The sequence below is a fragment of the Branchiostoma floridae genome, chromosome 13, assembly GCF_000003815.2.
Source record: "Branchiostoma floridae strain S238N-H82 chromosome 13, Bfl_VNyyK, whole genome shotgun sequence".
In the NCBI taxonomy this organism is placed as follows: Eukaryota; Metazoa; Chordata; class Leptocardii; order Amphioxiformes; family Branchiostomatidae; genus Branchiostoma; species Branchiostoma floridae.
Genome location: NC_049991.1, coordinates 12,642,034 through 12,655,243, shown reverse-complemented (window position 1 = coordinate 12,655,243; position 13,210 = coordinate 12,642,034). Strand labels below are relative to the sequence as shown.

Here is a 13,210-nt window from a genome sequence, read left to right as displayed (position 1 = left end):
GATGCGTCCTGAATAACATCTTACTAACTCTTAGCAATATCCCAGTTCAACATATGCTCCGCCAAGTAGCCCCAACTTATTATCAAAACCATATCCCATGCACACCAAAATCAAGAAGAAATATTATTATGCATATTCTTCACCATGAGCTATATCCATATACAGGTAAGGACACTTATGTTATCAAGGTTCTTGTTCCAAGATCTCCCTCAGATAGACTAATTTTCTTACTGCTGTTTATCTACTTTTACCTCCATGACTGGTTTGGTACCGTTTTGAGTCGTCAAAAGGCCATGTCAACAGATAAAAAAGGTAACAAAATGGGTTACCTCAAAACATTGTCTTCTCAGTATAGTACTCCAATTCCCAAATATACAGCTGATTTTCACCAGAGTTTGGTAATAATCACATAGTATGTACATGTACCAATACCAGCAGGTCAACTCAAGATCCAGACGTGTGAAAAATGGGTTCCTTCTAAACTATACACCCCCCCTTCCAGTTTAGTACTCTGTAGTTTAGTACTCTGTAGGCTTCTCCAGTGGTGTGATGGGTTGTACCCATGCCGGGTCCCTGCAACCCAGGTTTTCAGGTCGGGGTTTGGGTGGACCAAAGGGAGCGACCAGTTTGTTGTGCAGACTGTTGTAGACCAGAAAGAGGTTCATACGGTCCCAGGGGCTGATGTTAGCAAGAGAGCCATGCAGCAGGTTACAGTCGAAGAAGAACGCAGCACCTACAAGGGGAGAGTGCATCATTGCTTTCATTGTCAACATCACATGATGCACAACCTCTTGATGGTACTACATTATTTTCCTATGTGATGCATAATACTACTTTCGATTGACAGGAACATGTATCTTTGTGCTTGCTACTCATATAACGTTTATACTTGTGAATTGTTTACAAATTAGTCATGAAGTACATTGTATTTAAGTGACAATAGATATAAAAGTTAAGACATTCCCAGCCTTTCCAAGGGACACATTGAACCCCCCTCCTTACTATTCTTTTACCTACATCCCCAAGTGCAGAAGTGAACTCCCCCCACCTTACCTGCCTCCCCCGTGCAGTGGTGAATCCCCCCTTCCTGTACCATGTGAGACAGTGCCTCCTGGTTTGGTGTCCCGATGTACCTGTACTGTAGACTAGTGACCCAGTGGTTGTCAGGGGTGGGGCCAGCACATGATATGTAATGTCTATGGGAACCTAAAGGAAGGGTCAATAACAGAAAATCAAGTAAAAATTTGGTGTATACAGGTATTAAAGCTTTAGGGTTCTTCCTGTGTTTAACCATGATAATGTCAGACATCAGATAATTACAAAGTAAAGGTTCCATATTCAGTATCTATAAGAGGATACTTAACTTTGTATATAGGCAGGTACATGTATATAGGAGAGAGAGACACTGAGGTCCAACACAATATAACTTTTAAAAGAGGAAACAAAATTTGACTGTGGCCTTTGGTTTGTCTTGGGCAGATTTGACAGTTTTGAGATGAATCATGTAGACTTCCACCTCAGTGGATCATGACAAACTTAAATCTGTTCAAAATTTAGTCTAACAACTTTTTCCATTGTAGTCTCTCCAACCTTACAGGTCCTGTCTCTAAAGGTAATGTGTTACTTGGATTTGGGGCACTGGGTAACCGGTTGTAAGGTTCCCTCCCTTCTTAATCTTACACAACAGATATACTACTGTATCTAGTGGTGAGGGGTCTTACCAGGTATGACCATAAGAGCTCCATTCTGAGCCAGGTTTCTTGTCATGAGAATCATACAGGACATGCTTCGTGGTCTGGGCATCCCGTCCTCGACGTGCCATGTCTCAAAGTCGGAGTGCCAGTAGAATCCTGTGCCCTTGAACTGTTGTTTGAAGTTGAGCCTGGTGTGGTGCATGTACACATTGCTGTCGAGGATCTGTTGGGCCCTTCCCAGCAACCTGTTGTCCTGGCACAGCTGATTGACTGCTGGCAGAATCTTGTGCGGACTGTAGATGGACTTGACTTTGTTGGACCCTGGTTCTGTCACAGAAGTATAGTTATCTGTGACGATGCACTCCTTCTTTGATCTGTTGTCTTCTTCAAACTTGTCCCTCAATGCTGTGAATTTTTCACGGCACATTTGGATTTCTTGGTCATCAAAAAGCCCATCTACCTTGATGTAGCCATTTGTCTTGTAGAACTCCAATTCTTGCCTTGAAAACGGCCCTGGTTTTTCATCATCTCCCCAGATGACAGGATCTGGCCTTGACCTTATCTCACCCACGTTAGACAGCCTGGAATGGTAGGGATCTTTTTCTGTAGCCATGGTGACATGAGGGCATCTTTTTCCATGGAAACCAGGGCTGGTGGTGAACAGGAAGACCCTCTTGTTTGTCCTGATTGTGACTGCTGTGTATGTTGAGGCTTTGGTTGTTAGGGAGCACATGTTGCTAGGCAGAAGTGTCCCCCTCGGTAGCAGGAGGAATCCATTGCCCAGAGGCCTTCTTGTTGCCATGGTGATCCACATCCTGATTGCCATGGTAATACACATTCTATTGCAGGTAGAGTGGATTTACTGGAAAAACAGGTATACATGTGATATATCTTTCCTTGGTATACATTAATCACAATTATTAGTGCAATCTGTTTTCTGTAGGAATTTGGCATTCATTTGGTTGAAGAAATGGTTTTACAGCAAGTTTCATCACCAGGTCCTGCATGTAACTCTAACACTTTTACTCCATATTTTACCATAAATAGAGGTACTGTAAATGCATTTAAGTTCGCAGGGATTTAATTTCGCGGTAGCGGGAAAAGGGACTTTTCGCGGTGGATTTAAGTTCGCGGTAACACCATAGACTGCAGTCTGATACCATAACAGAAAAAATGTTCGCGGTGGTTTTAAATTCGCGGTGAAGTGGTCACCGCAAAAACCGCGAACATTAATCCACCGCGAACATTTCTACATTTACAGTATTGGTATTTATTCGAGGCAAAGTTACAGGCTATAAATTGGTCTTTGTAGAAAAAGGATTTTTCTTCCCAAGCCTCCACATCTACATGCAAGCACGTATATCCCTCAACTGGTGGGGAACAACAACCGCATAGTAAGAGAGTGTGTCCGGGTTAAATATATGTCTCTGTCCACACATTTTTGAAATGGCATTTTGAAGAAACCTGTTGACATTGAGTAATGCAACGCTGGGTATCTATCACTGCATTTCCACGACCTCAGTTGAACCTATTACTAGTACAGATCTATAATTTGCTGTGCACAGGAATGTCAGAGACAATGTGCTGGAATTCAAACAGAGGTGAAAATGTAACTTTATAGGGCAGGTGAAAAAGAAATATTGTATTGCTACCATTACAAGACAAATTTATGTACTTTCCAAACAAATACAGTATGGTACTTAGTCTTGGCAACATACAGACATAGACTTACTTTGTGGTTGCTTTGTGGAAAGGGTCTGGTAACATTACTAGTATTGAGTGATCATGTGATGTCCCACCACATAACTTGTTTGTCAAGGTAGGAGAACATAGTATTTATCTTTGACCCCAGAGTTTATGAAGCAGGGACTTAATTCTCAAGTAGGGACATAATTCTTGAAGACTGAGTACTAAAAGTCTTATGTGCCATTTAAAAGGCTGTAAACTGTGATGGGTGGTATAGAGATATGTTTGCTAGCTTTACGTTCATGTTTAAATGCTCCTTATTACACATGTCAGCTGCAGTTCAGGTGTCCTCAGCCAGGCACCATTTAGAAGAGTGACCTTCAAGATCTGGATAGTCCAGTTGGAGTGCCCCAAGGCTAGACTGTCCTCAGATTACTCTTAGACTTCTTTGTGCTGTACGCTACTGACACCTCACTTCTCATGCACCCAAGATGTTAGCAAATATGCTTATACTTGTGCACATGCACATATTTGTATATGTATATGCCACTGTAAAGCAGTGGTTACATCACTGAGTCAGGTTGATAAAATGACAGAAATGAAATGAATAGTATAACCTGATATGAAGACAGGATTTGTTTTTAACATTTTGAAAATTTCACCTCAAGCCTATATATATATATATACATATATATATATATGATTTACACACTTCTCTTAGACTAGTGCACACTAATTCAAATTTCACTACATGACTTTGTGGTCCTTTTAGCTATTTAAATAGAAATCGTCATGTAGCAACAGCATTCTGCAACCCAAAGTTGCAGTGTTGTCCAAGACTGATAGGTGGAGCTTTTGAGTTGCTTAGTTTCTTTAATGGAGAGAGTGAAGAATACTGTGAATCCAAAAAAGTTTCAGGGTGGTTTTATATTTGCAATTTTTGAAGTGATTTCTTCTCCACAATCTTAAACCTCTGCAAAGATAATCTATCTTGAAGTTCTCCTTTGTTTCAAATCAATTCATTTGTCATACCATAAGGCATGTAGCTGTGTGTTGCAGTGTTTCAGGAACAGCAGCATGCAATCTACAGTCCTCACGCAGAGATATATCAAGACTTCTGCTTCTTGTAACATTCGTAGAGAATGTTATGTTATTGATGCCATGTCTTTGTGTTATTTGGGTGCGTTTGTAGATGGCTTACACAAGAAGTTGTAGGGATCCAAATGATGTTTGGTATGTTACGTACATGTAGGTGTGGACAAAACAGAAGACAACTTTGATTATTATGGGCCTCTTGTTTGGTTCAGAACGTAAAATCCAATACAGACAAATGTATGACTGAGAAAGAGGAGACCATTCATTGATAGATATTAATCATACAAGTGAAGACCTTATTTCCACATTAGTTAATTTAGTATTACTTTGTGCACCCTTTGAATACAGAAAAAAAACTGTTGGCTAACAGATACCATGTTTTTTCAATTCAATTCTTGTTATAATGTTTACTGTATCCATTTTGAAAATCCATTTTTTTACCAACATTGTTTGTTTCCCAATCTCATTAAATTTGGAGACTGCATTACGCAAAAATCTACTTGCTGCGGCCTTGCATCGATAACTGTCATACTGCCTCTGATAGATAGATGGCGCTTTTGATCTTTCTGGTGAACATCAACAGTATAGTATATATTATGTACAAATGTAGTATGTTATACATGTACAGTGTGTTCTCATGCGGTTGGTTACTGTCTTGTAACAATAATAATGATTATTTTTTCTTGCAGCTTTAGCGAAGAAGAACTCCGTCCCTATTTCCCGCTGGAAAGGTTGGTTTATTTGCTTTTGTTTGAGTAAGCATGTAAACATGTATGTTACAAAATCTGTACCTAATAAGAAAATGGAAAAAGTTACAAAGTATGCACACTACCGGTAACAAAGATTTAAGGAAAATTGCAAAATGTTTTCATCAACAAAATAAATGGATTCTCATAAATTGTCACAAACAAAGTTTCCTCTACCAAACTCTTTTATGAAGTCCACTTTTGATTGATGAGAAAAAAATTGTTCATCGGCCTGTCTTGCAGTAACTGTGATAGAGAGAAGAGTTTCTTTTGATGTTATGTTCAGAAATAAAGTTTTTGAGAAACATCAAAGTCAGCATGTCATCCAAAAATGTCATTTGATCACAAACATTAGTAGATACAGGTAACATTAATACCTGTAGAATGTGTGTGTGGCAGAGAAGTATTGTTGTTACCTAATGGATTTGAAACACACCTGGTTATCATGCAGATGAGCAAACACTGGATGAAATAAGGGTGGAGACCAAAAATGCCATCTTGCCGGCCTATTTTGTTTTCCCTTGAATTGTCCTAAGGATACATATTTTATCAGTTTATTGTCTTCCAACAAATATTGTAAAGAACCTTTATCATCTGCAGCAACTTTAATGTACAGTACTGGCTTAGTGTTGTGTTAATGCCTACTGCCATTAAACTTGTTTTTCTCACAAATGACGGACAGTGGGCCATTGTCTGCCATGGGTGTCTCATTACTTATAGACCATTAGAGCTATTACTGAATTATGAAGCCTTTTAAACTTTTAAACACGCACAATTAACATTGTCTGCCTTACATACTTGACCTTTAATTGGGTGTTGAGTATGCACATGATAACTTTTGTCAATGATTGTATGCAAGAATTGTGATAAAAATGGTTATCAATGTCTCATGTAAAGTCAGGAAGGAGTTGTCGTAGGAGTAAAGACGAAGAAAATGTGTAAACCAGCAGTTCTAGTTTCTTTTGATGTCCATTAAAGCTGTTAATGACATTGTTTGTGATTTCATGGTTGATGGGCTAATCTGTTGTTCACTAATTTTTCTGGCTAAACAACATTCAACATCACATATTTTTGCATACAACAGACAGGGATTACGCCCAAATTCTAGGTAATAGTACACTCTGATATGACCACATATTAATCTGTTATCGATCATTATATCCAGTAAAACGTAATCACCGTGTAAAATATGTTTAGCCGTTGGTGGAAAGAGTTGCCGAGGGGCAAACATCTGGATCATTGGGACTAATTTTCCGTTTATTCTGCACGCTTACCTGGACATAAAGGCCATCAGCGCTAATATGACGGAACAGACCAGTGTCTGTGCAGACATTGGTCACTGGATTGTTTACGGTTCGTTGTGATTGTGAACTCAAGTCCTCTGATCTTTTGTGACAAAGAATTTCACAAAAAGTACTGCAGATTGATCATTTTTCTGATACTATATGAGATCTTAGTTTCCAAAACAACACTTTTCTGATACTATATGTGATCTTAGTTTCCTAAACATCACTTTTCTGATACTACAGTAGAAGACAGTTAATTGCACACCGGATAATCGCACACTTCTGTTGATTGCACGAATCCCCAAATCCCATGGTGGTGCGGTTCAGTTTAATAACTTCACTTTGTTGCACCATTCGGATGAAATATACTGGCAAATAGGGTGTGCAATTAAGCAGCTTCCACTGTATATGAGATCTTAGTTTCCTAAACAACACCTTTCTGCTACGAGATCTTTGTTTCCTAAACAACACTTTTCTGCTACGAGATCTTTGTTTCCAAAACATCACTTTTCTGATACTATATGAGATCATAGTTTCCAAAACAACACTTTTCTGATACAATATGAGGTCTTAGTTTCCTAAACAGCATTTCCTAGTCAGAGAAAATCCTTTTTTTGTCTATTTGCTAGTCTGATGTAAAGCTTTTCAATATTTCTAGGATTCTCTGTTACATAATGTAATGAGGAAAGTTGACGATGAATCTCATACAACATTGTTTTGTCAAAATATGCTTCATTTACATCAATGAATGTTAGACACCCAGATAATAAGATACTTAACACATTTGTACATATCATTAAGTAAAATCTGTCCAGTTGCTTTGAGTTGTTTTTTATTGTGTACAGGGCTGTCTCCAGCTTTACATTCTTCCCCATCCCACTCTTCGGTTGGGGGCCCAAGATGTTCATTTTTGTCGCTCAATCTGTCATTTCACCCATTTCATGTCATCAAGTTCAGCTATAGGAGATGGAAAGGGTGACATTTTTCTCTGTCCCAAAAGTAAGGATGGATCCAGGAGACAGCTCTGCATGGTTGTGTATGTTTCTCATATGTTACATAGCTCATGTAATGCATCTTTCTTATTATCCTTTCCAGAGTCCTGAGTGGTATGTTTGACCTGTGTTCACACCTGTTTGGGATACAAATTCAGGTGAGTCCAGTCAAAATCCCCCTATTACTATTCATAACCATCACTTAATCCTCTTGCTTTGGGATCTCCCCCACCTGTTATTTATCGTATTGACCATTTTGTTTTTGCTTATAGGATTATCAATTTTCCTGACTTCAGTACATGTGTAGTGATTTGTAAAATGAGATTAAGCTTGCCCTGCTTTGTAATTAACGCTCTGTTCTTACATCAAAGCTAGGCAATGTTTGCAAACAAAGGAAATGTATATCAACAGTGCCCTCCTCTGGCTAGAGATGTGTCCGCTTAGATGCTTCATTTTAGCCTCAATTGTTTTTGCTTTTAAGATTATAGTATCTGCTTTCCTCCTGTGAGTACATGTGCAACTACTTGTTAAATGTGATTAAGTTTGCCCCAGTTTTGTAAATAAGAGTCAGGCCTCGGAATGGGAGCCAGAAAGTGTTTATCTCCAACAGAGATAGATAATTCTTTCAAACAAACACATGTGTATTCAAGTTTGGTGTTTAAACTCTAAATGTGTTGGTTTTTAAATGAGATGTAAAATCCTTAATTTTATTTGAATGTGTAATATAAACTACTATGTGAATTATCAGTGTCATTTTTTTTTTAAGTCAGCAGATGGGACAACAGAGGTGTGGCACAAGGATGTTCGCTTCTTTAACATCCTAGATGAACAAGGTAAGAGGATTTAAGGCATAGATACTAGACGCAGCAAATGAGATTGAAAGGAGGACAGGGGAGTTTTTTTTAAATCTCTTATGTTATTTTCTTCACTAATATTAAACTTAGCCTACTCTACCAGCAAAATTTCAAGAAATTGTATTTCAGAGAGCAAGATTTTACCATTTTTCTGGGGGGGTGAGAATCCTTATAAAAGCTCCATACTTATGTCTGTTCAAAGAGTTAGTCATGAAATTTGTTATCCAGATGTCACCAGTTAGGCAGAATTGTTGAAAGTAAGTCTAAGCCATTGCGGAGGACAGTTAGGTGGATTTGAGGTATGGCTGTCCTTTAAACATGGACCTCCAGCTTTACATCCCATCCGTGAAGACATTCCTAACCTATCCATGATGATGGTCCCAACCTAATCTGGGGACTCATTTTCATGTAGGAAATAGCTGCATAGACTACCCTTCAGGCTCTCTATATATAGCTGAGCTTTTAGATTCTAATTCAACACCGGGCCATAACCGCAAGACCTTCTGTAACTGTTGTAGTTCTTGTTGTGGTAAATGAAGAGTTACAAATGATGTCCAAACTGCTAGTGCAAGATAAAAGAGACCTTGTGCTTTTGACAATTGCTCACTGAATCATACTAGTGCCCCAAGCAGAAGTGGCCCTCTGAACTTTAGCGCATTTTAGTTCCACAGGTAGGACGGATGATGTCACCTAGGTGTGAATTTGGTGGGATGGGCATGGGAGGTGACAATATGAATTGTTTTCAGTTGGTTTACTCAGGAGGAAGGGATTGACTCCAGGTGTGAGATGTTCTTACTTCATGGCTATTGTTGCTGGAAAGAAAAATGCATTGTGAACAAATCACTACATGTTCAACAAGGGAAAAAAAGCTTAGTGTGAAGTCAGTGCTTCTCAACAAAGTGTTTTGAAGGACAGGTCCTATATTTTTTTTGCACAGCTTGAGGTATTGTGGGACGTATCACTTCTTGTAAGTAACATGATAAAACTAACAATTAAAAATAAGCCATGCTGTCAGATATTGCAGGGGAGTCATGATGTAAAATGTTTTGTTTTTTCCCCCAGTCATTTGTAATCTGATTTGTTTTGCTGTTGTTGCTGTCCTCCCAGTGCATATTTTTGTCCTCACATATTCCATCTCACCTCAGGTTGTTGTCTGTTTCTGTCTTGAAAATATTGTCTTTCCTAACTTTTGATAAAAATGTCATTTGATGTAAACTATAGATATTTGCATACCTGAATGAGAATCACTATAATACTTGACTACAACAAGCATTTATGCTTGTGTAAGTGTTGTGCTGTATACATTACAGCCAGTGTTAGATAGTAACATCATTAGAAACTGGTATGCACTAGGATTGGTTGAACTTTCTTCACAGTTGTCACATAAACTGTGATTATTCCAGGTTGTCACTTGTTATGATTCATTACCTGCCTACTTTTTAATAGCCAACTGTGTGAGGTAACCATTAACCTTTTTGTAGTTGCAGGCTGTAGTTACTATGTAGCAAAAACAGATTTACAGACAGTTGATTTTTCTTATTACTCATAAATGTTTGACCATAAGCAAGGAGCTTTTATCAGTAAGACTGATAAAAGCTCCTTGCCATAAGTTCAAAACATAGACTTAATTTTTCATTTTCCAGAAAACATCACCTACATGTAGTTCTTCTTTTCTATGATACTTTGTCCATGTTAAGGAACCTTTTCCATCTCAATTGCCCTCCGCTTGACTCTTTAAACTCTGAGTGACCTCACACCTTAAGATCGTAAACGATTACCTGTCTTGAAGACACTGAAGTCCTTTGTTAGGAAAACCATCCATCAACTTAATCAATGGCCATAATGTCTTGTCTTGTTAAGTCAAATTCTCAAAAGTACTGTCAGTAAAACCTGTCTACTGTTAGATTTTGTGTTACCTCAGTTAAGAGTCAGGTCAAATTTCAAGGTTTTCACCTAAAGTTTGAAGGATACTTTAGTAGTTACAAGCAGTATTTGAATTCATTTAGTTTTGAAGCAATTGGTGTTGTAGGGTATAATTCAATTCCCAGTGACAAGTAATTGTTAACAGAACTTTTGTGATCTAAATAAGCCTAGTAGGGCCTAACAGTTCTATGCAAATTGCTGTGTTGGACTATTATTTGAATGATTTAGTACCCGAAGATCATATCTATAGCCATTCAAATGTACACGCTCATCACCCCTCATCAGATAATGGACTGTTCCTTTAGGCACATTTGTCATTATCATCTGCATCATAAAGTTTAGAACAATTACTTTACTGTAGGGCCATTCTCATTATATATCATTTACTGTGCTTTGGTCTAAGCAAGTGTATACAATCCATTCTGTGTAAAGCAATGGCATTGTCTGTTGCATACGACAAAAGTTAAAAAGGGGAATCACTGTCGCATAGTCTAAACTTATTTAAGGCAAACATTATGTTCCAGTGAAAGATTTATAGTTGATTGTAAAACCAGTGGTTGTATTTACAACCAGGTGTTCTTCTTAAAGCAGATTTGACTGTCTTAGTTGTGCAGTAAAAGGTAATAAAAGGGCATTTGGACGCGATAAAAACTGATGGGCTGGACAATGTTACATCAATCACCACAGATACGTGATGGACGATATCCCCAGGCGAAAACCTCCCCATCAAACTATAATCAACACCTCACAATCAGCCCAACTTAGGTGGGGCTGTGTGCTAATGACATGAATGGAAATTGAAAATGCCCCTCTTTATACGGCAAACAATAGAGCTGTTGTCTGAACACCTTCTCGTGTCATCAACCAGTTAGGCAGAATGGGCAGTTTACTTGTAACGTTACGCCCATGAAGTCTTCAAAAAGTTCAAAACTTATTTTTTATCATCAATTATACCTTATATTATTATTTCTTTAACCACCTGCACTCAAACTCATTATCCTATCAGATCATCAAAGTTTACATTAGATTCTTTATTTGTCATACTCCTATTGAGGCTATTCTATTGTCAAGAGAATCAATTGCAGTTAGGTATGTCACTGAAAAGATGTTGAAAAGTTGTAACTTTTTACAAATATCAAACATAGGCTACCCTCAATATGTTCACAATTTGATCAACAAATTGAAATTTAAGATAAGAAATGCCTTAAAGATTATACTTTTTATTAGATTGTCATTTTGATTGGAAGAACAACAGAATACATGTACCAAGAGTTCTAAGTACATGTAAGGTGTTGTGGGTCTGTTTTGAATATCAAAAAGCAACAAAATGATGAGTGATAATCAAGTATTGTGACACATTCCTCAGAAGTGTAAATGTTAAAGTTATCTAAACAGCCAAGAGTATTATGTAAAACAAGTCCATTGTTCTTTATCATGTGGCAGTGTTGGATCAAAAAGACACATAAGTGCCAAATCCTGATAGCATTTAAGTTGTCTAATCTAATGTCTTATTGTGCAACCTGTGAAAACATTACAAGATTGTCATTACAAATTGTGTATTGTTCCAACATGAAATGAACATGTTTGGCCTCAGAAACAAAATAGATTTATGATATACTGTGAAATTCATCATGTATTTAGAGTCAAGAACTTTGATAATATTCTTAGAATCATGCATTATTTTAAATCTGTGACTGCAAAGTAAAGGCAAGGAGGATTTGGTAAAGGTATATGATAACTACTTCAAAGTGGTGCATAATGTGTTGAAAGTTCTGGAAAACACATTTCTTGGCTTGTTTTAACCAGTTGACTAAGTATTGAGTACTGTTATTTTAAGAATGATAGCAACATTTTACAAGTATTACTAGTCAGCAAGTATTTCTAGTTTGTAACTTGCTGTGTAAGTGTTGTGTAAGTTTAGCCTGACAGTTCCCAAGCATACAATGCCTCTGCACACCTGCACAAGCTGTTTCCATGTCAGGGTCTCCCGTGTGCAACACCATTGTCACCCGGCTTCACACAGATAATACACTTAATATCGGGATAAGATTTCAATTTCCAAGTGTCACTTGTTCCAATTGTGGACGTAAGCCACAATTTTGGGTGAGAGCTAGTGGAATAATCGTGCCCTCCCACGCTTTGTTCCGCAGATTCCGGTGGCAAACCCAGTGGAAGATTGGAGGACAAAAGTGTAAAGACACACTAAATGTCACATCTGCATACATATCTTATCATCTCATCTAAATGGAGGCTTGTTTTAATTGGATGATCTCCTTGCTTACTTAAAACAAAATCCCAAAAGATAAAGATAACTTTACTAAGATTGGTTCCTTCCTTGTAGTGATTCTAACAGAAACATTGTCAACTGGACCCAGGAAAAAGTTTTAGACAAACTATTTTGACACTGTTGCTTTCTTCCATTCTGAAGTTCCAAGCAGAGGTACTGTGCACATGTACATTTGTATATTATGACAATTCTGTCTAATACCAAAAGCTGTTTAAAGCTGTTACTCAAGCAACTTATGATTTTGGAAACAGTCAGATGTTTCAGACAACCATTCAATGTCTGTCATCAGTGAGACTGGAGATACCTTGTTGGAGATTTATCTATAATTTTTTATATCCTACATGTCGCTGTGAATTGATATGCAAAATAGATCTAGTTGGAGAATTCTACCTTGGCAATTACAGATTTTAATCATATCTATAGAGAGACTTAGTAAGCCTTTCTTCCCTAAAAACTGCCAGTTGTCAAGTATTTCCACATCAATTCCTACATAATATTGTAACCTTCACCTTCACATTGTGTATCTGTTTGGAATCCATTTTGTGAACACCTCATAAAACCAGAGATCCACTTATAGATGGCCCAGCAAGCATTTCAATCCCTTCCAAGGTGAGCCAAAGATGCGCTCACCTGTGTGCCCCTCACAG

General features: G+C 37.9%; 2 protein-coding genes across 3 annotated transcripts in view; one reads left to right on the top strand and one right to left on the bottom strand.

Moving 5' to 3' along the window:
• Positions 1–13,210, top strand: part of LOC118429086 (probable cytosolic oligopeptidase A) — a 37,109-nt gene that overhangs the window by 16,470 nt on the left and 7,429 nt on the right. For both annotated transcript variants that reach the window (XM_035839455.1, XM_035839454.1), the window contains 3 exons: positions 5,165–5,206; positions 7,603–7,657; positions 8,266–8,332. In XM_035839455.1, coding sequence (XP_035695348.1) covers positions 5,165–5,206; positions 7,603–7,657; positions 8,266–8,332 — 164 coding nt within the window. The remainder of the gene's footprint in view (positions 1–5,164; positions 5,207–7,602; positions 7,658–8,265; positions 8,333–13,210) is intronic.
• On the bottom strand, positions 49–2,560 carry LOC118429088 (ectoine dioxygenase-like). The gene is made up of 3 exons (XM_035839457.1): positions 1,722–2,560; positions 1,054–1,206; positions 49–733 (listed from the first exon to the last, which is right to left on the bottom strand). The coding sequence occupies exons 1-3, from the start codon at positions 2,530–2,532 to the stop codon at positions 519–521; spliced, it is 1,179 nt and encodes a 392-aa protein (XP_035695350.1). The 5' UTR covers positions 2,533–2,560; the 3' UTR covers positions 49–518.